The sequence below is a fragment of the Trichechus manatus genome, unplaced genomic scaffold, assembly GCF_000243295.1.
Source record: "Trichechus manatus latirostris isolate Lorelei unplaced genomic scaffold, TriManLat1.0 scaffold00247, whole genome shotgun sequence".
In the NCBI taxonomy this organism is placed as follows: Eukaryota; Metazoa; Chordata; class Mammalia; order Sirenia; family Trichechidae; genus Trichechus; species Trichechus manatus.
In genome coordinates, this window is record NW_004444183.1 from 1293685 (window position 1) to 1320967 (window position 27283).

A 27283-nucleotide genomic window follows, 5' to 3' on the forward strand; every position below is an offset into this window, starting at 1 on the left:
AGATTAAAGGCACAGATGAGGCATATGATTCACTTATCCTATCCCTTATTTCTTCTTATCCCAAACAGTTAAATGGCTCAATTTAATGCCTGAACATGCCTTAGGTTCCAGCCGATTCTAGGATTCCAGCCTTCTTAAGACTATTATTGGGATCCTGGTACCAGTGGTTCTTTCAGGGACAGAGGGGTGAGCCAGCTCTGATATCCTCACTCAGAAATGGCCAAGGCACCTTCAGAGATCACACTCCCTACACTGGGCCTTGGAGCTCCTCCATGCTGCCAAAGACCACAACTCATAGGGGAAGATCGTCGTTTTCAGAGTTATATGTGTAGCTGAACTCCTGTGAAGGACCAATGATCTTTTAAAATCTGAACTCCCCCATGATACTGGTCTGGCTCCTGTTGACTCTTCTTCTTGGGACTGGCGCACATCCACACACAGTCTGAATGAACTTTTCAGAGCCCCTCAGTTCCTCTAAGCTAAGAATTTCTACCTGAAGTGTATAACCCCGTTGGCCTACAAATGTACTTCCACAGACTGATGAATCTCCTGAAATTCTTTGAAAAATGTTAGAATCATACATGTGGAGAGAATTCTTAGCTAAATTCAGATTTGTAAAGAGGTTCATAACCAAAGGTTAATATAAAAGCTGCTGAAACTATTTTTTTTAAAAGTTTCCTACCATTTTATTTTGTCTAAATTTTACCTTAATTTTTGTAGTCTGCACTTCTAAAGTTCAAAAATGATTGTATAGCTAAGTCTATTTTACTCACACTATATGGAGACATATAACATTATTCAATTGGATCAATAAACTGAAATAAAACTATTTTCTGAGAACAGGGAATATATAGTTACAGTTATATACAGATACATAAACTTCCAACTGAAAATAATAAACATATGTTTACTATAAGCATATTTTATAGCTAAAGACATAATATTGTCTAAAAATTGAAATAATTCTAATAATAACAATAATGACTAAAATTAATTTAGTGAAAACTCTGTATCAGTCATTGAACTTAGTTTTCATATGAACTACCTAATTTAATCTTCACTACAACAGAATTGGAGTTTTCCAGGGAAGAAACAGAGAATTAAAGAGAGTAATTAATTTTTCCAAGGTTATAGAGTTAGTAAGTGGCAATATCCATATTCCCAAGCAGGTTTGTCTACCTGTCCTGTCTATCTATCATATATCTGTCTATCTACCTACCTACCTACCTATCTATCTACCTATCATCTTTCTATCTGTCTATCATTTATGTATTTCTATCTTTCCGTCTATTATTATCTACCTACCTACCTACCTATCTATCTGATCTATCTGCCCACTTACCTAATAATAATATAAACTTGTTTAAGAAAAATTCTGTCCCCTAATTAGATGGTCTGAATAACTGTGAATAGTGTAAAAATCAGAACCTAGAGGTTCTCACAGTCATTTTATTTGTTATTTTTGGCTTAAAAAATGGCGGAATGCTTTGTTTCAAAAAGTTAACCTTGAATATAACAAATTACATGTTAGTTGTTTTCCCATTGTGTACATTAGCAAGTATCTCTCACATCTTTAGCCTGGATGTAGGTAGACATATATACAAGGCAAGTAAGAAGACCCATAATTATTCATTCCTGAGACTGGGTGGTATAACTGTGGAACCACTAACCATGAGTCATGTTAGTGAGCATAAATGAGGTTTGTGTAAAACAATCATCCTTTTGCTCTTTTTCTCTGAGGGAAAAAAAACATTCTAGAATTTAGACAAACCATGTCCAAACTGCTAATATCATAGGAGAGGACAAAAAATTGTGCCAGACATAGAGCTTCATGAGAGAAAATGCCCAAATGCAATTTCAGAACTAACTGGATTACAAACTTGAGCCCCCAGATTAACATCAAGGTGAGAATAACAGAGAATCCATTTCAAACTGCACAAGTTTGTCAAACAGCTTAAAGGCCTTTCGGAGACAGAGCCAGCGCCATCTTCATGCTGATCCTATCAGCCCTCCCTTCCTACACTGGACATTTATCATCTTGCTTAAGCTTGTTTTCTTGCCGTCCCTTGTAGAAGCAACATAATTGCTTGAAAGGGGAGAAAATCATGAAGCTGACAGCGGGTTCAAAGCCATCCTGAGGGTTTTCACTTTCAGAAAACAAACCATAATTGTGCAGCCGTGTTTCTCATCACATACCCGAAAAGTGCCAGCAGGAGGGCTGTGGCTGCCAAGTTCTCCCGGAAAGTAAAAGCTGATAACTGGAAGGCAAAGACAATGGAGATGCACAGGCAGACGGAAACCAAGTAAAAGAGCTGAAAAAAGAAAAAGGAAAAAGGGGGACCTGTTAGATCGAAGGAGCATATTTATCATCATTGACATATCCTGAAGTTTTAGTTCCGACTTTCACTTGAATGTATTTCCTTCACAATTATTTTGCAGATTAGAAATTTTGTAGCAGTGGAATTAGCCCTGGGAGTCACCCGCACCCAAATCTTAGGGAAGGATCTTATAGGAACCACCCTGCTGCAGCCACTGAGTTGGTTCTTATTCATAATGACCCCATGTGTAACAGAGTAGAACTGAGCCCCATAGGATTTTCTTGGCTGTAATCTTTAGGGAAACAGATTGCCAGGCCTTTCTTTTATGGTGCTGTTGCACGGGTTCAAACTGTCAATCCTTAGGTTAATAGCCGAGTGCAAACTGTTTGCACCACTGAGGGATTTTATAGGAACCTAGACACCGACAATGAAGCCATGCTTCCTCCACACTTAGAATGAGAACAGATTCCTCACCCTGGTCTGCAAGCCCCTGCATGGCACTCTCTGCCTCCCTGTCAACCCCACCTGTGGAGTCCCCAGACAAGGACAACCCTGGCCTCCCTTAGATGGCTCCAGCACACCAATCTTGCTCTTCCCTTGGTGCCTCTGGCTGCATTTATTGGTGCACGATGTCGTCCACATTGTTGGTCCCTTATTTTTCATATCTCAGCTTAATGTCATCTCCTTGGAATCCTTCTTTGAAAACCTAATTTAAAGTTCCCCTCCATCACATTATCCTATTTTATCTCGGATCACTAGCCAATTATATCTTGTGCGTGTAATTTGTTTGTTTCATGTCTGCTTCCTCTCGTAATATAAGTTCTATGAAGAAAGAGACCTTCTCCACCGTGTTCATTGCTTCATGCCCAACACCTCAGACACACCTTGGCCCATAGCAGAGCCTCAAAAATATTTGTTAAATGAGCGATTGAATAGAATAAGCAGGAGGTGATTGAATAAAGGTGGAACAACAGTCAAGCAAGAACCCAATGGCTCATCCTGTCCTTAACGAGGTAAATAAGAGGTGAGTTTGGAGGGAAGGATAAGGGGATACTAAACTGAGGATTGTAGGAGAGAGGAGAGACCCTGGAATTTGGAGACTTTGGATGCCCCCTGGAGTCCTGGAAATGTGGGTCTCTCATGTGTGCCCATTCTCATGGTGCCTCTTCTCCCCTTTTCTCTGAAAAGAACTTGACCATTAGACATCATTAAATGGAAGACATGGGACAGTAGAGAGGCCAGTCACAGTGTGTGGCCCTGGGAACAGAAGTGAGCCAGGAGTCACAGCCAGACACCACAAGAGATATGACCCTGGAAAAACCATACCCTCTCTTTAGCCTTCAGGAGTTCCTCTGTAAAGACGAAGGGCCTGGAAAGATGAGGGGTCAGCATTTCTCAGTCTTTGTCTTCTTTTTTTGTCTTTGAAGAACAGAAATTTATTTTCTTAGAGGCTAGAAGTCCAAACCAGGGTATCAGCCATGTTGATTCCTTCTGAGGTTCTGAGAGAGGAACTGTTCCATGCCTCCCTCCTCGCTTCTAGTGACTGACAGCAAACCTTGGTGTTCCCTTGCTGCTTGTATATATATCTTCACATGGCATCTTTTCTCTGTGTATGTGACTCTGTTCTTCTGTGTCTCTTCTTACTTTTTATAAAACACCACTCAGAATGGATTAGGATTAGGACCTACTCTACTCCAGCATGACCTCATTTAACTTAAGTGATAATATCTACAAAGTAAAAACCTATTTCCCCAAACAAGTCCACATTCACAGATACAGGGGTTAAGATGTCAAACTATCTTTTGGGGGGACATAATACAATCCATAAAAGATAAGAATTCAAGAATGTGTATATTACATTGAATTTTTTATTCAACAGAATTCATCATACTTTTTATTTTTTTAAGAAAACAACAGAAATTTGTTCTGAGTTTTGGAGGCTAGAAGTCCGAAATCAAGATGTCAGCAGAGTTATGCTCTCTCTGAAGGTTCTAGGGGAGTAATCCTTCCTTGCTTTTCTAGCTTCTGATGGTCTCAGGTTTTCCTTGTGTCATACATGCATCATTCCAATCACTGCCTCCACCTGCATGAGGCTGTCTTTCCTCTGTCTGTCTGCACCTCTTCCTTTTTTTTCTTTAATTTTATTTTGTTGTTGTTGAGAATACGCACAGCAAAATATACACCAATTCCACTGTTTCTACATATACAGTTACTAGTGACACTGATTATGTTCTTGGAGTTGTGCAAACATTCTCACCTTCCTTTTCTGAGTTGTTTCTCTTCCATTAACATAAACTCACTGCCCCCTAAGGTTCCTATCTAATCTTTTCGAGTCAGTGCTGTCACTTTGATCTCAGATGGATCATTCCTAAAAGAGCACAATGGGCAAGGCAGACTCTTTTTATCAGTTAAGCTAAATCTTTTTTTTTTTCTAACTTTATTTTGTTTTTATTATTGAGGATATACACATCAACACATACACCAATTCAACGGTTTCTACATGTACAATTCAGTGACAATGATTACATTCTTCCAGTTGTGCAACCATTCCCACCTTTCTTTTCTGAGTTCTTCCTTCCTCATTAACATAAACTCACTGCCCACTATGGTTCCTATCTAATCTTTCAAGTTGCTGTTGTCAACTTGATCCTTATAGACAGATCTTAAAAGAGTATAATGCTCAAGGAAGATTTTTTTCACTAGTTAAGCGAAGCTATTGTTTGGTTTTAAGAAGACTTCAGGGGATATTTTTGGATCAGCGTTTAAAGATTATCTCTGGGCAGTAGTTTCAGAGGTTCATCCACCTTCCATGACTCTAGAAAGTCTGGAGCCAATGAGAATTTGAAATTCTGTCCTGTATAGTCCTCCTTTTGATCATGATTCTTCAATGGAATCTTTAATCAAAATGTTCAGTAATGGTAGCTGGGCACCATCCAGTTCTTCTGATCTCATGGCAAAGGAGGTACAATTTTTCCATCACCATTAACTCTCCCTTTCCCCCTCTTCCTGTCCCTTGTAACTAATAAACTTTGATCTCTATATATCTGTCTTTTCTTGTCTTTTTATATAAGTGAGGTCATACACTATTTGCCATTTTGTGACTGACATTTCACTCAGCACAATGCTTTCAAGCTCCACCCACATTTTAGCATGTATCAAGAATCCTTTTCTCTTACTGGTTGAGTAGTATTCTGTTGCATGTATGTACCACATTTTGTTTATCCATTCATCTGTTGATGGGCATTTAGGTTGTTTCCACTTTTTGACTATTCTAAATAGTAACGCAACGAACATCGCTGTACAAGTCTCTGTTTTGGTCTCTGCTTTCACGTCTTTTTGGTCTATACCTAGGAGTGGAATTGCTGGGTCATATGGTAGTTCTATTTTTAGTTTTTGAAGACCCCAACACTGTTTTCCACAACAAGTGTACCATTTTGCATTCCCACCAGCAATGGATAAGAGTTCAAAAATCCTTGCCGATATTTGTTATTTTCTGTTTTTTTTCGTTTTTTAATCTTAGTCATCCTAGTGGGAATTAAACGGTATGTCCTTGCACTTTTGATTTGCTTCTCTCTGATGGCTAATAACATTGAGCATCTTTTGATGTGTTTGGTGGCATATGAATGTCCTCTTTTGTGAAATGTCTATTCAAGTCTTTTGCTGATTTTATTTTTGGGTTATTTGTCTTTTTTGTTGTTACGTTGTAGTTTTATATAATTTGCTTATTAGATTTTCATTGAGTATATGGTTTCTGAAGATATTTTCCCAGTTGCTAGCTTGTCTTTTTACTTTTTGTAAAGTCTTTTGATGAACAAAAGTTTCTCATTTTTATGAGGTTCCATTTATTTGTTTTGTCCTTTGCTGTTTGTGCTTTTGTTATTAGATAATACATTATTAAAAACTAGACCTGACAGCATTGCCCATGCATTTTTGTCTAAGTATTTTGTGGTTTTAGTTTGCATATTTAGGTCCTTAATCCATTTTGACTTTGTTTTTTGTGTATGGTATAAGACATGGATCCTGTTTCATTTTTCTAGATGTGTAAATCCAGTTTTCCCAACACTATTTATAGCAGAGACTCTTCTTTCCCCATCAAATGGACTTAGCACTCTTGTCAAAATCAGTTGACCACAGAGGTGAAGGTTTATTTCTGGACTCTCAATTCTATTCCATTGGTCTATGTGTCTATTCTTATAACAGTACCAGGTTGTTTTGATTACTCTAGCTGTATAGTATGTTTTAAGATTAGGAAGTATGAGTCTTCCTATTTTGTTCTCCTCTTTCAACGTTGCTTTATCTATTCGGGGACACTTCCCATTCCACATAAAGCTGAGGATTGGTTCTTCCATTTCTGCAAAGAAGGCTGCTGGAATTTTGATTGGATTGCACTGAATGTATGATCACTTTGGGTAGTACTGACTTCTTAACAATGTTAAATCTTTTAATCCAGAAACATGGAACTTCTTTCCATTTATTTAAGTCTTCTTTAATCTCATTTAGTGTTGTTTTATAATTTTCATTGTATAAGTCTTTCATGTCCCTGATTAGATTTACTTCTAGGTATTTAATTTTCTTAGATACTGTTGTAAATAGAATTGTTTCCCTAATTTCCATTTCAGATTTCTTATTGCTGGTGAATAGAAACTGAACTGATCTTTGTTTGTTGACCTTGTTCCCTGAAACTTTGTTAAAATCTTCTATTAGCTCCAGAAGTTTTCTTGTGGACTCTTTGGAGCTTTCTAAATATAGGATCATATCATCAGCAAATAGAGATAATTTTACTTCTTCTTTTCCAATCTGGATATTTTTGTTTCTTTTTCTTGTCTTATTGCTCCGGCTAAGACTTCTAATACAATGTTGAATATAAGTGGTGAGAGCGGGCACTCTTGTCTTGTTCCTGATTTCAAGGGTAAAGCTCTCAGTTTTTCTCCATTAAGCATAACATTGGCTGTTGGCTTTTCATATACGCCTTGAATCATATAGAGGAATTTACTTTCTATTCCCATCTTCTTTAGGGTTTTCATCAAGAAAGGGTGTTGGATTTTATTAAATGCTTTTTCTGCCTTTACAGAGATAATCATGTGGTTCTTTTCCTTTGTTCTTTTGATGTGGTGTATTACATTGATTAATTTTCTCACGTTGAACCATCCCTGCATTCCTGGACTAAATCCCACTTGGTTATGGTGTATGACTCTTTTAATAAGTTGTTGGATTCTGTTTGCTAGAATTTTGTTAAAGATTTTCGCATTTATATTCATAAGAGATATTGGCCTGTAGTTTTATTCTCTTGTAGTGTCTCTGCCTGGTTTTGGTATCAGGGTTATGTTTCTTCATAGAATGAATTAGGGAGTATTCCTTCTATATCTTTTGGCAGAGTTTAAACAGTAATGATGTCAATTCTTCTGTAAATATTTGGTAGAAATTCCTAGTGAAGCCATCTGGTCCAGGTCTTTCATTTTTGGAAGGTTTTTGATCACTGATTCTATCTCTTCACTTGTTACAAGTTAGTTGAGACTTAATATTTCCTTTTGAATCCATTTTGGAAGGCTGTGTGCTTCTAAGAATTGATCCACTTCATCTAGATTATACAGTTTGTTGCCATAAAGTTGTTCATAATGTTCGGTTGTAATTCTCTTTATTTCTATCAGGTCAGTTGTAATGTCCCCTCTTTCATTTCTTATTTTGGTTATTTGCATCTTTTCTCTTTGTCAGTCTAGCTAAAGTTTTGTCAATTTGATTGATCTTTTCAAAGAACCAACTTCGTGTTTTATTGATTCTCGCTAGTGTTTCTCTGCTTTCAATTTTATTTATTTCTGCTCTGATAGACTCAACAACAATGAGTTTGGGTTTGTTTGTTTTTTATAATTACTGATAAGAAGTGATTTACTTCTGCCATTTTGTTATTTGTTTTTTGTGCATCTTAAGCCTTCTTTGTCTTTGTCCTTTACTACTACCTGCTTTTGTGTTTTTTTTGTGGGGGGGGATTTATTGAGCCATTTTTGTGCCCTTCTCTTTTCCTTTGTAATTTTCTTTTAAAGATATTTTCTTATTAGTTACTGTGAATATTACATTTAACAGCTTGTATTGTAACATACTTGAGTAAGCTGGTACCAACATAACTACCAGCTCATTGCCATCAAGTCGATTCTGACTCAGAGAGATCCTATAGGACAGAGTAGACCTGCCCCAGAGGGTTTCCAAGGAGTGGCTGGTGGATTCGAACTGCCACCTTTTGGTTAGCAGCCATAGCTCTTAACCACTGTGCCACCAGGGCTCCAATATAACTACAATAACATGTAAAAAATTCTTTATCTATACCATTCCTCTACCCCCCTTTTGTTTTTGTTATCCCTAATTATGTCTTTTGTGTCATGTGCCCTGTAACATGATTTTATCCTTGCTTTTTACATATTTGTTGTTAAAAAACATAAAGGACAAAACAATTGGAATTATCAAGCATGAATACTTTATTACTGGCCCTTATACTTGTCCATCCAGTTCACATTAGTGATCTTTCTTTTTATGTACAGCTTTTCATGTCCATCTACAGAACCCCCATTAATATTTTTTTTTTAGGGCAGTCTGATGGATGTGAACTCTCTTGGCTTCTCTTTGTCCAGGAATATTTTCATTTCACTCTCATTCTTGAAGGACAGTTTCACTGGGCATAGTATTCTTGGTTGACATTTTGTTTTTCCTTTCAGCCCTTTAAATATATCATTCCACTGCCTTCTGGCCTCCAATGTTTCTGAGGGGAAATCATCATTTAATCTTATTGGGGATCCTTTGTATGTGACTGTTTGTTTTTCTCTTAATGCTTTGAGGATTCTCTTTATCTTTACTTTTTGAGAGCCTGTCTGTGATGTGTCTTGGTGTAGGTCTCTTTGAGTTTATCCTGCTTTGGGCTCTTTGAGCTTCTTGGATTTGCAGATTCAAGTCCTTTGTTAGACTGAGGAAATTTCCTGTCATTATTTCTTCAAACATTCATTCTGAACCTTTCTCTCTGATCTTCTTCTGGAACTCCCATGATGTGAATATTAGCTCTCTTATTGTTGTCCCATAATTCTATTAAACTTTGCTCAGTCTTCTTGAGCCTCTGTTCCTGTTGCTCTTCAGCTTCTCTAATTCTAACTAGCATATCTTCTAATTCACTGATTCTTTCTTCTGCCTGATTATATCTATTGGTAAGTTCTCCTACTGTGTTTCTCATTCCAGTTATTGTCCCTTTCAATTGCAATATCTCTTTTTCTAGATCTTCATTTTGTTCTTGCATTGTTCTCCTTATTTCTTTTAGGTCTTTGTCTATGTTTTCCTTTAGGTCTTTAATTATGTTTAACATTGTTGTATTATATGCTTCTATTTTTTTCATTGTTCGGTCTTCCTCAGATCAGTTTTCACTCCCTTCGTCATGTTCCTTTGGATGGGACATCATTTCTCTGTTCTTTGAGTGCCTTATGATTTCTTGTTGGGCACTGGACTTTTTGAGGGTGTTATCTTTCTGAGTTCTTGCCTGCACTACTTTCTGCAAAAAAGCTCTTAGGAGGGCAGGGCCTTTGGTCTTTGCTTACCATTTCCTCTACCTCTCCTTGATAGCCCTGTCTTAGTCATCTAGTGTTGCTATAACAGAAATACCACAAGTGGATGGTTTTAACAAAGAGAAGTTTATTTCCTTACAGTGAAGTAGGCTAAAAGTCCAAAATCAGGGTGCCAGCTCCAGGGGAAAGCTGTCTGTCTCTGTTGCCTTCTCATCATTGTTCCCCCGGACTAGGAGCTTCTATGGGCAGGGACCCCGGGTCCAAAGGACAAGCTCTGCTTCTGCCACTGCTCTCTTGGTGGTATGAGGTCCCCAACTCTCTGTTCGCTTCCCTTTCCTTTTATTTCTTAAGAGATAAAAGGTGGTACAGGCCACACCCCAGGGAAACTCCCTTTACATTGGATCAGGGATGTGACCTGGGTAAGGGTGGTGTTACAATCCCACCCTAATGCTCTTTAACATAAAATTACTATCACAAAATGGAGGCCCACCATACAAATCTGGAAATCATGGCCCGGCCAAATTGATACACACATTTTTGGGGGGACATACTTCAATCCATGACAAGCCCCTTCTTCCTCCTTAGTTTAATTAGGATTCAAAAGTTCCAGATTTTGGTTTTCCACTTTCAATGTCACCTAAACACACCAGAGAACACATTATGGTCAATCTGTTCAAAAACAGGCACCACCACTCACGTGAGATACCATGCTCTAATCAATCCGTCCAGCAGGGAGCACAGTATATCCCCTCTCTGCTTATTAATCACTTTCCTTCACTGTTTCTGAAACTGTTTTCAGTCAGAAAACCCACACCCAGCAAGTACCCTTCAGGGTTGGGTGGTGCCCTCCAGTTTTGATTGAGGCTTCCTTCCCCGTTCTATGAAGTCTTCTTATATCTGAGCTGGCATCCAGGGGAGATATAAGCAGACTTTTCTCCATCTCAGGAGGAGGAGTGATTGGCAGTCCCCAAAACAAGAGATTCGTCTTGTTTTTTCAGTGCCAAGTAGCCCTGTCGTGGTTGGGGGAGCAGTCTTTACTCAGGTGACTCTCCTCCTGGCTCCACTGTAGGGAACCTTCTGTAAGAGTTTGTATTCCTCCAGCGTCTGACAGTTACCAGGTGGGAGAAGAGTTGTCACGTTCTGAATGGACCCCCAGGGAGGTCTGCCTTGTTGCTACCAGAGCCTGTCTCATAGTGGCTGTGGGTATAGTCTCCACTGAAGATGCCTGTTCCCTAGCACACAGTAGCCTCAGTCAGCAGTCCTCAGCACTGACCAAAATGGGGAGCAGACTGACTGGAACTAACTCCCCAGGAAGTCTGCCCTGTTGATTTCAGAGGCCTGAGCTATTGTTGGTTTCAGAGGGTGCACAGGGAAGAAGGTAAAGTGTTGATTATGAGAGCAGACTCTACCACAGGGGCCTTCTGTAGCAATTCACAGTAGGCTTGCAGTGACAGTGTCTGGGTGAGGGGAGGTGCTGGCAAACTCCATTGGACCATCAGGGAGGTCTGCCTTGTTGACTTTAGAGCAGAAGCTTGGGATCCTGTCTCTTTGTTCAGGCAGGGGGCATGGTGGTTAGGGAAGCAGGCCCTTTCACTGAGGCTATTTCTGCAGTTTACAGCAGAAAGTGGACCACATTGCCAGGGAGTGGGGAAGGGGAAGTGATTTTCCTACAGTATGGGACTCATTGTTGATTCACTGATTCTTGCCTGTCTGCAGTTCCCAGCTGTTTTCCTCTGCTCTCTGATTCAGAGTCCTTTAAAGCTGAGCACCACTTCCTTTTTGTATTTCTTGTTGTATTTGTGGGGAAGAGTCGGAATGATGGATTATTTATGCAGTCTTCTTTCCAGAATCCCAGCATTTCTCAGTCTTGCCTGAGATTCATACATTGCTTTGTGTGCTTGCTAAAAGGTGTATTTCCAAGTCCCACCCAGATCTATTGAATCAGAATCTTGAGGAATAGGCCCTGGGGAGTTATTACTGTTAACAAGTGTCCAGGTGATTACTATGACAGTGCAAATCTGGGGAGAAACCTGATTAGACTAAATGATCTCAATTGTTGAGGCAACTTAGGTTATGACCCTTTTAAACTGTATTATGGAAAAGATACAGGTTATATGTTCAAAAAGAAATAAATCAGTTAAATTCTAAGCTATCGCCAAAGAACAAGCATTATATGAGACCAGTGTATTATTATGCCAGGTCCTGCAAAGCGGATGCTACCTCACAGGCAGAACATAAAGCAACAGAACAGGGCAGGTCCTCCATAAATGCTGGCCCTTTCTCCCTTTCACTAGAACACGGGATGAAGAATGTTTATGAGGACAAAAATATGACTTTCCTATGGAAATCACAGCTGTAACACTGAGAGTAGATATTGATCATTGATAACAGCACTTTATCATGTAAGATGTACTTTTTTATTCGAGATTAGTGGCTTGGACTATAGGAAATGGCACAACAATACACCTGTTATTGTCCTCTTAAGGACTGAAGAAAATGGTCTGGAAGGTTTCTACTGGAAAACTGAATATATAAATAAAATGCCTTATACACAAATTTGCAAATAAGGTAAAGGTCTCGCTAAAGTTGGTTTTATGCATGGAGGTGATGTATCATTTCCAATTATTTTTATCATCTCACATTCCACCCCTCAGCAAGAGCATGTTAAAGGTGATTACTTTCTCAAGAACCCAATAAGAAACTCTGCCTTTCTGAACAGACCTCTCATTTTCAAGATATCTCCCTGTAGTCAGTCTTTTCTCTGATGAAGTAATCCTAAATGGTTGATGGTGATAAGAAAAGGGTGCAACCTGAAATGCTCTTACCGTAAGTGTTCAGCTGCTTCTGAAAGGTGGGCAGGTTGAACCCACAAGCCCTTCTGTGGGAGAAAGATGCAGCGATCTGCTTCCATAAAATTTACAGCCTTGGAAACCCTATAGGGCAGTTCTATTCTATCCTATAGGGATGCTATGAGTTGGAATTGACTCATCAACAACAAGGGAAGTTTTCGGGTTTTCTCTTGTGGATTGGTCTGAGGTGGCCAGAGCCACCTCCCTTCCCCATCCACCCAGTTAAACAGTTCACCAGGTAGAGGCACGCAAGTTATCATTCCAAAATCCTACCATGTCATATAGGAAGTTAGTGAACCAGTACGTCCTGTAGCCAAGGCCACTGATGTGCTGCAACCTTTTGGCTCCAGTCACCCTGTCCTTCACCACAGAGGTTCCAATTGACGCAGTCAAGATGGAGAAGCCCAACACGATGCAGAGGGCAACACCACACTGACGGATGCTCTCCAGGCTGTAGACCGACAAAACAGTTCATTAGATGATAGATAAAGAACTCTCTGTATTAACTATCAGTAATAACAGTGGTAAAACTCATTCATCAAGAACATATGGCTGACCAGCCATATTGGCTAAGGGCATGTATACTCTCAAAAATCCCCTCAACAATCTTTTGAACATATACTATCATTTCCAGTTTACAGAAGACATAATCAAGGATCAAAAAGTTTAAGAAACTTTCAGTCTTCCTGTCTCAATGTCTATTCTTAAACAGTGAGCTAGACTCCCAATTAAAATAAAAAGAAATTCCCAGGGTGGCATCCATGGAAAGCTGCAGCCTTTACCCATATAAGACCACCTGCTTCTGTAACAATGTTGTCACAGGGAAGCAGTCACTACAGCTTCACCCATCGTTAATCCATCTCTGAATTCAGTCACACAAAATACCAAAAAAGATTTTATAATAAATTGAGGGGTTTTTGTAATAATGTACACATTATACGTTATGGGTCTTTCTTTTTTTTTTTTTTAACCTGGAGCACTAGCAACATTCTACTCTCAAGTCACTTAGCACACTCCTCTGAGCTAACCTTTTAGGAATAACTAGGTCCTAGTTGAGGGACATGATGAAACTTCACAGCAAACACAGTCCACTATGTCCTGTCTTCTTGTTTTATAACAGACATTACTTAAGTTTCGACCTAGAATTTTGGGCATGTGTCAGAGATCATTAACAGCAGAATCTGGAAATCGGTATATGAACCTGAAGACAGACTTGAGGTGAGAATGCTCATTTGAGCACACTTGTGTTTTCCAATTCAATTTGGCAGATGATAAGAAGTATACAGAGTTCCTGGGTAATGCAAATGATTAATGTGCTCAGCTGCTAACTGAAAGACTGAAGGAGATTTGTGTTCGCCCAAAGCTGCCTTGGAAGAAAGACCTGGTGATCTATTTCTGAAAACTCAGCCATTGAAAACCCTATGGAGCACAGTTCTACTCCGATACACATGGGGTCACCAAGAGTTGGCAACTGGTTTTATAAAGTATATAAGTTATACTTTAGTTTATCATCAGTTTTTAACTAAAAATCTGTCAACAACATGGTAGAGAAGGCAAAAAAGAGAAGACAAGGCAGAAGCACTGTCCCTTTATCAAGAAAACGAGGCTGACACTTGATCCTGCCCATAAAGAGCACCGGCTTCATCCCCACACATGACTCTCTCTGGACAGTGAGGAAAGTCTTGCCTGAGGAATTGTCAAGGTGGCATTACTATGTTTACCTAGACTAATACGATGTTTAATATTACAACCCAAAATAATGTTCTGGAAGATGTTGGTTGGATCCCATAACCTTGAAGAACTCATATCCTTACAACAATTTCCACTTAGAAATACAGGTAAATGATACGTTCATTTTAAGCTCAGTCAGCCAGTGTATTTTTTAATAATACTTTCCCTCACATTTTGCAAAGAAATGCCCAAGCCCTGTGTCACTAACTATATATGCCAAAATCTCTCAGAACAAGCTAAAAGGTAGATGAGTGATCAGAATTACCCCTAAGTAACCCAATGATTTTCTTCCATGATTGGGTCGTTTTTAACGAGCTTCCCCACACTCCCCCAGAATTACTTCAACTCACATCTTGTCCTCATTCAGCAAGGCTCCTCCATATGGGTGGCTATAGAGCGTTATTCCTATGAAAGACAATTGAAAAGTGAATGTCAAACATGCTAAGCAGACAGCCCACTGCTGAGCCACGCAGAATCTCTGTGCCAATGAGATATCTCCTGTGTACTTCGTTCAGGCCCTGGTCCATTAGCACCAAGGAATAGCAAATTACCTCATGGAATTTGGCTAGTTAGGTTGAGATTTTTGTTGTTGCTGTCGCTGTCAAATATAATCAGCATGTATTGAATGCACATCATACGACAGGCACCACACTAACATGCTACCGCGTTTCATTGCCTAATGTCCTATGGTCTGGCTAATGTATTATCCATATTTTATAGCTGAGGGAACAGACTCAAAATGCTAAGTAACAATATACCAAAAGAGATAACTTGATGGAACATAGGTCAATAAACAAAAATCCACCTCTAGATCAAGCTAGATGGATAGACAACTGGACCATTTCACTGGTTTAATTTTGTTTTTGGAATTGTTTTGTTTTGATTTGTTTGCTTTGTGTGTGTGTTGTTGTTGTTAGGTGCCATCGAGTCAGTTTCAACTCAGCAACACTATGTGCAATAGGACAAAACACTGCCCAGTTCTGCACCATCCTCACAATCATTGTTATGCTTGAGCCCATTGTTGCAGCCACTGTGTCAATCCATCTCCTTGAGGGGCTTCCTCTTTTTCACTGACCCTCTACTTTACCAAGCATGATGTCTTTCTCCAGGGACTAGTCCCTCCTGATGACACGTCCCTCCTTGAGTGTGTAGGCTTGTGAACTGGTGTAATGCCAACAACCATATGGAGAAATTGCCATCAACTTACAAATTAAAAGGATTTTATCATGAAGGCTGTTCATACAGTACATGTCCTCTTTCAGAGACCCTCCTCCCCAGCACAATGCAACCATCTTTGTATCAAGAAGAGCTCCATAACTTCAGGAAAATGACTTACCTTTCATCTTAAAGGTATTGTGACTTATGTGACTGATAAAGTTTCCCTTTACTATTGGTTGCTTCACGTGTTTGAAGCAATTAAGCTAAATGAGTGACTTGTATGTGGAGATCATTACAGGATACGCAGTACCTATGCACTATTTCATGTTCCCAGTTTTTTTCTTTTTCTTCTTTCAGCTCACTTTTAATTTATCTTATCATTATATTATATGTTTCCTTATGACGTAGCATTGAAATTTTACTTAATACATGCCAAAAGATGGATGGAGCTTGAAGACATTATACTAAGTGAAATAAGTCAGTCACAAAAGGACAAATATTGTACGACCTCATACATATAAAAAGACAATAGGGAAATGCATAGAGAACAAAGTTTACTTAGTGGTTACTAGGGGCATGAGGAAGGGGGAAGGGAGATTTAACGGTGATGGAAAAATCATACTGATTAAGGGTAACGTTGCACAGCAGATCATTGTAATTGCTGGCAATAAGTTGTACACCTGTAAAAAGTTGTACTGGTAAAAGTTGTGTGATAGATATATTTACAACAATGACCAAAAAAAAAAAGAGTAGCCACTGAAGTTGCTTATGTACAACCAAAACCTCATGGGATTTAATTCCTTGGTTGGGAGGTTTAGGGTCATGGTTTCATCATACATCTTAGTTAAGTGGCCTAATAATGAGTTTAGTGCTTCTGTTCTACCTCCTAGTTCATTGTGCCGTGCCTGGGATCTTAATAGCTTTCAAGCGGCCAGCCAAGGCATGGCAATTGGTCTTTATTTGCCCGGAGCAACAGAGGATAAGGAGAGACAGGAATAGGAGAGGGAAATGGAATGTTTGGCTAATTGCCTTCATGAACAAATGCAACCTTTGTTATGAGATCAGAAGAACGGGATGGTGCCCAGTTACCATTACTGAACATTTTGATCAAAGATTCTATAGAAGAATCCTGATCAAATGAGGGGAAAGAAAAAGCAGAACAGAATTTAAAATACTCATAGACTCCAGACTTTTTGGAGCCAAGGGGGCTGCATGAACCTCTGAAACTACTGCCCTGAGATCATCTTTAAAACTTAAAAGAAAAATATCCCCTGAAGCCTTATTAAAAACAAATAGTAGTTTAGCTGAGCTACTAAAAAATGTCTGCCTTGAGCATTTTGCTTTTTTAAACTATCTATATGAGATCAAAGTGACAATCGCAACTCGAAAGATTAGAAAGGAACCTTAGAGAGCAGTGACTTTATGTTAATTGAGGAGTAACAAAAGGCAGGTGAGAATGGTTGCACAATTGGAATGTAATCAATGTCCCTGAATTGTACATGTAGAAATGGTTCAAGTGGTGTATATTTTGCTGTGTATATTCTCAACAACAACAACTACAACAAAAGAGACCCTGGAATTTGGGGCTGGAAATGTGCTTCCAAAAGGTCACAGACTTGAAAACCTTTTAGAGCAGTTCTACTTTGTTCACATGAGGTTGTCATGAGTCGAAATTGAATCAATGACAACTAACAACAACATGCTTGAAACGTAGTTTTCTGGGGCTAAGACTTCTTTCTCCCTGTCCGTATCACACTAAGGATCTTTAATAAACCAAAAAAAACCAAACCCGTTGCCGTTGAGTCAATTCTGACTCATAGAGACCCTATAGGACAGAGTAGAACTGCCCCATAGAGTTTCCAAGGAGTGCCTGGTGGATTCGAACTGCCGACCTTTTGGTTAGCAGCCGTAGCACTTAACCACTACACCACCAGGGTTTCCCAGGATCTTTACTATTACCTATTAAATCATTGCTAACAGGGCTTACCAGAAGAATGAGTAAATTAGTCTTTGAAGAAATACAACTGGAATGGTCCTCGGAAGCCAGATGGTGAGATTTTGGTTTGCTTAATTTGAACATATCATCAGGAAAAACCAATCACTAGAGAAGGACATCGTGGTTGGTAAAGTGAAGGGTCAGCAAAAATGAGAGAAACTTTCCATGAGATGGATTGACACAAACAATTGTGCAACAGGCTCACACATACAAACAACTGTGAGGATGGTACAGGACAGAATGATGTTTTGTTCTATTATACAAAAGGTCACCGTGAGTTGGAGCCAACTTTACAGCAACTAGCAACAACAATAACAGGGCTGATGTGACAAATGTCCAGTCTAGGACATGGAGGACCACCTGCTCTAGAGCGTCATTCTGTGCTGTCAGAAGAGAGGGAATGGGAGTGAAGGAAGAACACTGCAGAACAAACCAGAAGGCTCGGGCTCATAGAGTGATTTGTCCACACATCAGCAATGTGACCTCAGCCAAGTCACTAAGCTGATCTGCACATCAGTTGCCCTCTTATAAATAAAGAAGATAATGTCAAATACAATTATGATACCCTATGTGATTGGTGAGATAAATTTAAGTGGGAAAGTTTACAACTATGGGCATCCATACAACCATGACTGGCAATCACCACCGTCTACTTACAGCCTGAGATGTCATTGGTTCTGATCCCAATTGGCAGAGTCACTGGCAGTTGACTGCACACCTAAAACATCCTAGAGCTATTTTTGGAGAATAAGTATCAAAATCACCTCTCTTCTCTGCACACGTGGCATTGTTCTTCTTTGGCTGAAAATTTAAACTCTGAACTTCTACTCATCCTTCCTGTCTGTTTGGCTCCTGTCTACTGATCCTTACTCCACAGGTCATCCTGTAATTCACTGCTTATTTTGACAAAATTTCTTCCAATGTGTGTACAAACATAACCTAAATCAACAGAGTAATCCATCAAAGAGACCCACGAGGGCCTTTGCAGGCTTTTGCTGCCCAATAGATCTGATGGTCATTGCATGGCACAGGGGTCAGCAAACTTTTCCTGAAAAGGTCCAGATAGTAAATATGTTAGCCTTTAAAGGCCATACAGTCTCTGTTGCAACTACCCAACTCTTCCATTACAGCACAAAAGTAGCCATAGATAATATATAAGCAAATGAGCACGGGTGTGTTCCAATAAAACTTTATTTACAAAAAAACAGGTTGCAGGTCGAATCTGACTCACGGATCATAGTTTTCCAATCCCTGACATAGTATATTAAAAAGAAGAAGTAAACATAACATTACAGAATTGAACCTGGGGTGCAAAGCAAGTGAGCCATTCATCTCAGACAAGTCCTCCCACTTTAGCTTGCCCATTCACCCTGCCTAGCAGGATTGTTTCCCTCATCTAGCAGAAACACAGGCATAGCTAGAATCTAACTCTGGGCCCTCTTCTCTCCATGTCCTCATACTCCCTTGGGTCCTCTCCCTTGATCGTAGTGAATATATCCTAGACTTCTCCCCCTGCACACCTTACGGTGTATTAAATCTAAACAATCTCATCAGCAGCCCAATCAACGTGCTGCCCCTTTCACTTTTCCAATACTGTTAATGTCCCCATCATCCTCTCAGTCATCCAGACAGAAAGTGAATCATCCTCTTCTCTACCTTCGTCTTTACCCCACGTATCCAAGAAGGTGCTAGGTTCCATCACTTCACCTCCATTGCCAGTGCTCTGAACAGTGCTCATGCATGCCTTCCCTGGACCAGCACAACGTACAACACCTCTCAGCTTGTCTCTCTCCCAAGCTCATCTATCATCACTCTAGCAGCCCTAGAGAATTCCCAAAGGGAAACAGAAAGAAAAAGAAAGAGTCTGTATTCTTTAGCTACATGTAGATGTCTTTTAGAATAAAGTCCAAAGCTGTCATTTTATCCTATTCTCAATAACTCTGGTCTATTTCACCTTTGCCTTATGTCTCCTTGTCCAATCCTTCCTGCCACTCTTACTGCCATCTCATGTCTGTTGGATGAATTCTTTCCTGCAGGACCACAGAGAGGGCTAAAGGGAAGGGAGAGGCAGTTCTCAGACACTGAATCCTTACATATTTGTGAACAGACAGAAGGGGCTGGTATCCAAAATACATAAAAATAAACCCGGTCGTCATGTGTTGTTTGCTATTTATGACATTAGGTTTGTTGTATAAATCCTCGTAGGGCAACTCCATTACTTGGGTATTGTTATACCCTACGTACAGAGGAAGCACCTGAAGAGCAGCAATTCCCAGCTCCAGCTGGTGGCATAGCTGGGATTCAGGCTTTGGTCTGTAGCCTCCACACCTACCTTCTTCCCATCATAGCATGCAGCCTCCCCTCATCACACACTTTCTGATTTTCCAAGGAATATATTCATATGGTGGAAAGGAGATTGGGCCTGGAATAAACGTCACTGCGCTGCTCATTCTGAAGCTAAAAGCTGCAGACTTTTTTTTTTTTTTTTTTGCGGAATGTTTAATAGTAAAATGTCAAGCTACCAAGGTTGGATCTTTAAGTGGATCAGGTTACTTAGGTATCTTCCCTTACTTTAACCTGTTAATGTCACTGCTGAGAGGTTAAAAGCACTGCTCTAATATTTGTTGTCTATACCCTCTTTCCTCTGTTATAAATTTATTGCCCATCATTTGAGCATATAGCCTGGATTCATGTAGCTCTTTTAGGGTTTTAATCTAGGATGCAAGAGAGTACATCTGGTCTCCCATCTCACTGTGAAATGATTGACTGTTCTTCTGGTTAGTAATTCCACCGTGTGCCAGATCCTATTCTGGATGTTTTCATTATACATTTTTTTCTTTCATTAATTTGACAATGCAATTCTGCATAAAACAAACCAGTATAATGTGCATGCATTTCTCTGTGAGTTAGCTTACAGCATTCTAGAATTACAGATTCCCATAGAAGGTCTAGCTTAGCCACACCCTCATCTTCCAGGTGCAGAAAGAGAGGCCCAGGGGAATGTGTCCACTTTCCTTGAGCCATGCAACCTGTTCTTGACATAAGCAGAACCCCTAGCTCTGGAATCCCAAGACTGCATCTCTCTCATTAAATTGCACTGAAAATCCTGCCTTTGCACTAAGAGTCACAGTGGTGTCAACAACGTGTATAACGTAGACATAAAAGCCTCAGGTATGACAGCAGAGGAGAGAGCAGATGCGTTTCATGCAGTGAGCTGTAGGAGGGAGCCTGTCAGCGGCAGCCCTCCTGCCCTCCCTTCTGGCACTGCTGCACTTGGACCACAGCCTCCTGGGCCCTGTCTCCACCCTGGGTCTGAGAAGTGTGGAAGCTCTGGTGCAAACGTCTGGAGCTCACAAGGTGCACAGCTCGCCTTTCCCTCCCAAGGCCCTGCACTCATCACCAACTCAGGAGGGCCACAGCTTTTCATTTGCAGCTGGTGTTGGAGTCCTATAATTTAAATATTTCACGCAGAGTAAATATTTAAATAGAATACTTTGAAGGAGCAAGCATGGTCTGTGTTTTCTCTCATAAGGCGCTGCAGGGAACGGTAACAGCCCTGGAACACAGCCTTCTCTCTCCACGCTCAGTTCTGCAGGAAGATGCCCGGGTACTTTTGTCAAAATCTGCCACTGAACTGAATCTCACTTTACAACCATTCCCACATTTTCACCACGAAATTAAGAAATTCTCTTTAAAAAGTAAGATACAGAGAAAGAGAGTGTCGTCAGCCACAGTGTTTAAGAAGAGAGGGTCATTACACAATTAGGGAAAGCCTTGAGTTAAATCCCCACCTGGACACGACCAACAATTTTTGTGAGACAATGCAGGGTCACTGTTGTACCAGAAGTCAGATGACCTGCTCTGGTTTTATGTGGCGGAAATATGGGCATTGGATGTCATCCGAGTCTTGTCAAGTGACAGCTAGAGATTTGATAGCCGCCTTACAGGACTGAGAATGCATTCAACAAACATCTCCTGTGCACTCACTGAGTAGCAGCGTGCTGATGGGGGTGAGATGGGCAGACTCCGCCCTGGGAGCCAGGAGTGTTCACAGAATTATAAATAAGGTCGAAGGACAACCGTACCCTGTACAGTCACCAAGGAGGGGCGCAGTGCTGACGGAGCACAGGTCTCTCAGCTGCTCAACAGCTGTGTAAAGGGATAGGATAAGTGTGCAGGTGTGGAATCTGTGCATGTTTTTGGCTTACAAACACTGGGTGAGGTTTAATTTTTATACTGCAATTTGACTATTACTACGTTAAATATTTTCAGAATCATAGCTATTCTTTAGCAGCAGCACTGCAGGCTTAAACCAGTTGCCACTGAGTCAACACAGACTCAAGGTGACCCCAAGTGTGTCAGAGTAGAATTTCCCCCTAGGGTTTTCAATGACTGATTTTTTGGATGTAGATCTCCAGGCCTTTCTTCTGAGGCACCTCTGGGTGGACTCAAACCTCCAATCTTTCAGTTAGCCGCTGACTAGTTAACTGTTTGTACCACCCAGGAACTCCTCTGAAGGATTAAATGTATTTTTAAAACAATATTTTATTTAATATTAATAAGTTAATATTATATATTATTTATATATTAATATAGTAAATGCTAATATTTACTATTTATTTAAATTAATGCTTGTTGTTGTTACATCAAGTGGGTTTTGGTTCATATCGACCCCATGTACAACAGAACAAAACACTGCCCAGTCCTGCGTCATTCTCACAATTGTTGTTATGTCTGAGCCCATTGTTGTAGCCACTGTAGTGCTTAAAAGGTTTTATTTGTATTTTGCAAAAAGGGGGAGGAACTTAGAACTATTTAAATAAGTGATATTTGTGCCTACTTTCTAAAAGATAAGAGTATGAGAGAAAAACGAAGAAAACGCTACATTCGCTGAGAGTCTCTGGGTTTCCCTAGATTCCAACAAGAAGCAGTATATAGGATATATTTACCTGCACAGGCGCACACACACTCTTATGAGTACTTTCTAACAACAGTCTCTTGCTTCTCAAAATAGTAAAACTTTAGGAATCAGAGCCCCTTCCACAGATCCAAAGGTAAAGAAGGCTTATGATTATGTCCCATAGGTGAGGAATCCTGCCAAACTCGTCTACTTCTGGAACAGGGTGTAGTATAAAGTAAACGCAGCCGTGGGTTTTGTTCTTTTGCAGGGGGAACATAAGGAGGAAAGAAAAAACAACACTGAGGCACAGAAAAGTTTCAGAGACTTATGGAAGGTCAAGAATAATTGGTAACAGAGTGAGATCTACAACCCAGATTTTCTAGATTCTAACTCAATGTATTTTCTGTGAGATGAGGAAATGCTTTAAGAATCTTAGATGGTCCCATTGTAAAAATTACATTATTACAATGGACTATCTATGTAAATGGGTTGTTATTTCCATTGTATTCTGTGTGCTCAGAACTATATTTAAGTGGCAATCATATTGTGACAGAATCATGGTGCTGAATGGTGTTGGTAAAAGGTCAAGGCTCTGAAGAAAAGGGCTCTACATGGTAAAAGAAAGGGGGCCACCATCACCACCAAATAACCAGTGACTGACTCCAATCTATCCCTCACATCAGTTCAAAGGTCTTCAGAAGTGCCAATTCAAAATGTACATTTTGGGTACATTTGAATAATTTGTCTTTGCTTTATCATTCTTATTTATATTTTCCCCTTTCTTTCCAAGAATTCGCCCACAGCAATGTATAAACGTATAAAAATTAGTTTTGTCATTTAGTATTCTCATTAGAGTTACATCTGCTGTGCTTTCCAGATGCTGCGTATCTGTCATTTGTAAAATGCACATCTGTGCTTTTGTCCAATATCCATTATGATAGCAAGATACTTAACATGTATCCAATCCGAGCAGTCAATCTCGGGTTCATTACTCCTATAAAATGTATTATCTTTGGAAGTATTAATGCACAGATGTCTGTAAGCATCTACATCAAAAAGAAAAGACTTGCTTTAACATCGACACATGTGAAAAAAAGATTGTATTCTTTTAATTAATTCATTATGAGTCATCAATGTGATATGGACGAGTAAAAAAGTTAATTCAATCAAACAGAGTTTGAAGAACAATGTAGGAACTTTTCTGCCTAAAAAGCATTTTGATGGCTTTCTTTATCCCTCCTTCTAGTAATCTCTCCTGGAAAAAGGTTTTTTCTCCATGTTAAGACTAATTATTACTTTTACTGAATAATAGATGCCATACGTACAAATTTTTTAAATAAGTGGGTAAAGAATAAAATTATAATAAATCATAATCCAATCAAAACCCAACCAGAGATAATCATTGTTTGCATGTGGGTATCATTTTTCCAGGCTTTTCTATATACATATATATTATTAATCATTGAATTGTGTTTTACATTGTATTTCATGGGTCATTCTTGACCTTGCAATTAATATTTTTACCACGTGCATGCAAACATTCGTATAATCCATGTTTCACTAGTACCAACATTTACCCAATCCTTTTATTCTGTGGAGTCTATATTTTTGCAGTCTTACTTTTGATTAATCTTGCAAATAACTAATATATTTCTTTGAGCATTCACTTTTAGTAAAAATATACCTACAGTATATATTTTGAGCCATGTCATACATGAGGCTATCTTCTGTGGTCTGTTTATTTTATGAGCAACACCATCACTACATAGAGAATTTGGAGCTCACACATTTTCCTTTCAATAATCCATAGGCAGCATTCCATTACCCTCTGACTTTTGTGGTTATGGTTAAAAAGTCGGAGACCAAACTCTGGTTCCAGTCAAGATGGACTAGCCCCATTCCTCCCAGCTCCTGCCTCTTACAATTAAAAACCCTGGATATAACACAAGAAACACCCACAGGGAGACTCTGAGAGGTGGAAAGAAGGCAGGCTGTCTGGGGACCTTGAGACTTGGGGAACAACATGGAAGTGATCCCCCAGTTTTCTTATTGCCTCCTGTATACCCTGGACAGGGCACTACAGAAGCCTCCAACTTGGAAACACCAACAGGTTCAGACTAAAAAAGCTTCAAGAAAAGCATGCTCCCTCTAGCCTTTGATGTCTGGCTGGAGGGACATGTATTGCCAAAAAGATTTTCTGTTCTGTTAGTCCACTATTTTCCAAGGAGCAACGGAAAAACCACACCCCTTCTCTGACCCATGGTTTCAGTGTGGGCAACTGGCTTTCCATATTCTGCCTGACAGAAGCAGATGGTGCTCCAATTCCCAGGGTAGTGTCAGTATGACCCAGAGGCAAGCTGGGCCTCCAATCCTACCCTGCAGCAACAGGACAGAACACGGCAGGGTAAGACAGCCAGAGGGAAACGGCACATTTCTTATAATGAAACAAGTGACAGTGGATTTCTCCTCTGGAATCATGGAGGCCAGAAGGAAATGGAATAATGTTTTTCAAGTGCTGAAAGAAAAGAACTGTCAATCACAAATTCTATATTTGGTGAAACTATCTTTTAAGAATGAAGAGGAAATAAAAACATTCTCGGATGGAAGAAAACTAAGGCAATTTTTCATTAACAGACCTACCCTTAAATTACAGTTAAAGGAAGTTCTCTAAACACAAAGGAAATGATAACAGAAGGCTTGGAACTTCAGAAAGGAAAGAAGAACATCAGGATGGGTAAAATATGAGTAAATAGACTATCCTTCATCTCATGAGTTTAAGTCATATTAGATGATTAAAGCAAACATTATAATATCATCTGATGTGGTGCTCAACGTGTGTAGAGGAAATACTAAAGACAATTATATTTTAAAAGTGAAGATGGTAAAGGGACCTAAATTGAAGTAAGATTTCTACACTTCACTCATAGTGGTAAACATCAACACCAGTAGACTGTGATTAAGTCATGTTTGTATATTTTAATACCTAGAACCACTAATAAGAAAACAAAACAAAATGATATACTCAAAATAACTATAAATAAACCAAGGTGGAATCCTAAAAAAATGTTCAAGTAACTCATAGGAAGGCAAGAAAAGAGAAAGAAGAAAAACAGAGGAAACAAACAGAAAGCAAATAATGAAGTGGCAGATTTAGGATATGATATCACAATCATTATCTTAAATATAAATGGTCTCAGTACAGAAATTTAAAGGCAGAGATTAGCAGAGTTCATTGAAAAACATGATCTAACAATATGTTGTCTCACTTCAAACACAACAACATAGACTGGAAGAAAAATGATGGAAATGATATACCATGCAAGCTATAATTAAAAATAAAGCAGGAGAGGCTATATTAGTATCAGATAAAGTAGACTTCATAGAAACTAAAATTACTAAAGACAATGAAGGACATTGCATAATGATAAAAGGGTCACCAGAAAGATTTAATCATTCTAAATGTGTGTGCACCAACCATCAGAGCCTCAAAGTACAGCAAGCAAAAACTGATACAGCTGAAAGGATTAATAGGTAAATTCACAATTGTAGTTGAGGAATTCAACATACTCTTTTCAGCAAACAGTATAACTGTTGTTGTTGTTAGGTGCTGCTGAGTTGGCTTTAACTCATAGTGACCCTATGTATAACAGAATGAAACGGTACTGAGTCCTGTGCCACCCTCACAACCGTTGTTATACTTGAGCCCATTGTTGTAGCCAGTATGTCAGTTCATCTGATTGAGGGTCTTTCTCTTTTTTGCTGACCCTCTACTTTACCAAGCGTGATGTCCTTCTCCTGGTATTGGTCTCTCTTGATAACATGTCCAAAGTAAGGAAGACGTAGCACTTCTAAGGAGCATTCTGGCTGTACTTCTTCCAAGACGGATTTGTTTGTTCTTCTGGCAGACTGTGGTATATTCAGTATTCTTTGCCAACACCGTAATTCAAGTGTGTCGATTCTTCTTCGGTCTTCCTTTTTCACTGTCCAGCTTTCACATGCATATGAGACAACTGATAAGACCATGGCTTGGGTCAGGTGCACCTTAGCCATTAAAGTAACATCTTTGCTTTTTAAGATTTTAGGGAGGTCTTTTGCAGCAAGTTTGCTCAATGCAATAAGTCATTTGATTTTTTGACTGCTGCTTCTGTGGACATTGATTGCTGATCCAAATAGAATGAAATCCTTTACAGCTTCAATATTTTATCCACTTACCATGATACAGGGTTGCTATGAGTCAGAATCGACTCGACAGCAACAGGTATGTTTTGTTCTTTTGGTTTATCATGATGTTGTTTACTGGCCCAGTTGTGAAGATTTTTGTTTCCTTTATGTTGAGATGTAAATAAGACAGAACTACTAGACAGAAAATCGGCAAGGATGTGGAATGGAACAACACAGTCAATCAACAGGACCTGATTGGCATATACAGAACACTCCTACCAACAACAGCAGAGAACATATTCTCTTTAAGCAGTATGGAATCTTCACCAAGATAAATCATCTCCTGTACCATAAAACAATGTCCATAAATTTGAAATAACTGAAATCAGACTAAGTTCTCTGACCATAATGAATCTAACTAGAAGTCAACAAATCAAACTAGAAAGACAACAGGAAAATCTCCAAACACTTGGAAATTAAACACTTCTAAATAATCCCTGGGTCAAAGAGGAAATCTCAAAGAAATTTAAACAAGGAAAAAAGTCAGAGACCAGTCTTATTTATGTTGCACTGAAAGTAGCGTGTTTTTGCTGCTTATATTTTTGTGATTGTTTTGCTTTTATCCTTGAACTTTA

General features: G+C 39.4%; 1 protein-coding gene across 1 annotated transcript in view; it reads right to left on the minus strand.

Annotated features, from left to right (window-relative positions):
- Positions 1-27283, minus strand: part of ABCA13 (ATP binding cassette subfamily A member 13) — a 527556-nt gene that overhangs the window by 107450 nt on the left and 392823 nt on the right. Inside the window, 3 exon segments of the mRNA XM_023724448.1 lie at positions 2197-2312; positions 12976-13153; positions 14784-14838. Of these exon segments, the coding sequence (XP_023580216.1) occupies positions 2197-2312; positions 12976-13153; positions 14784-14838 (349 nt within the window).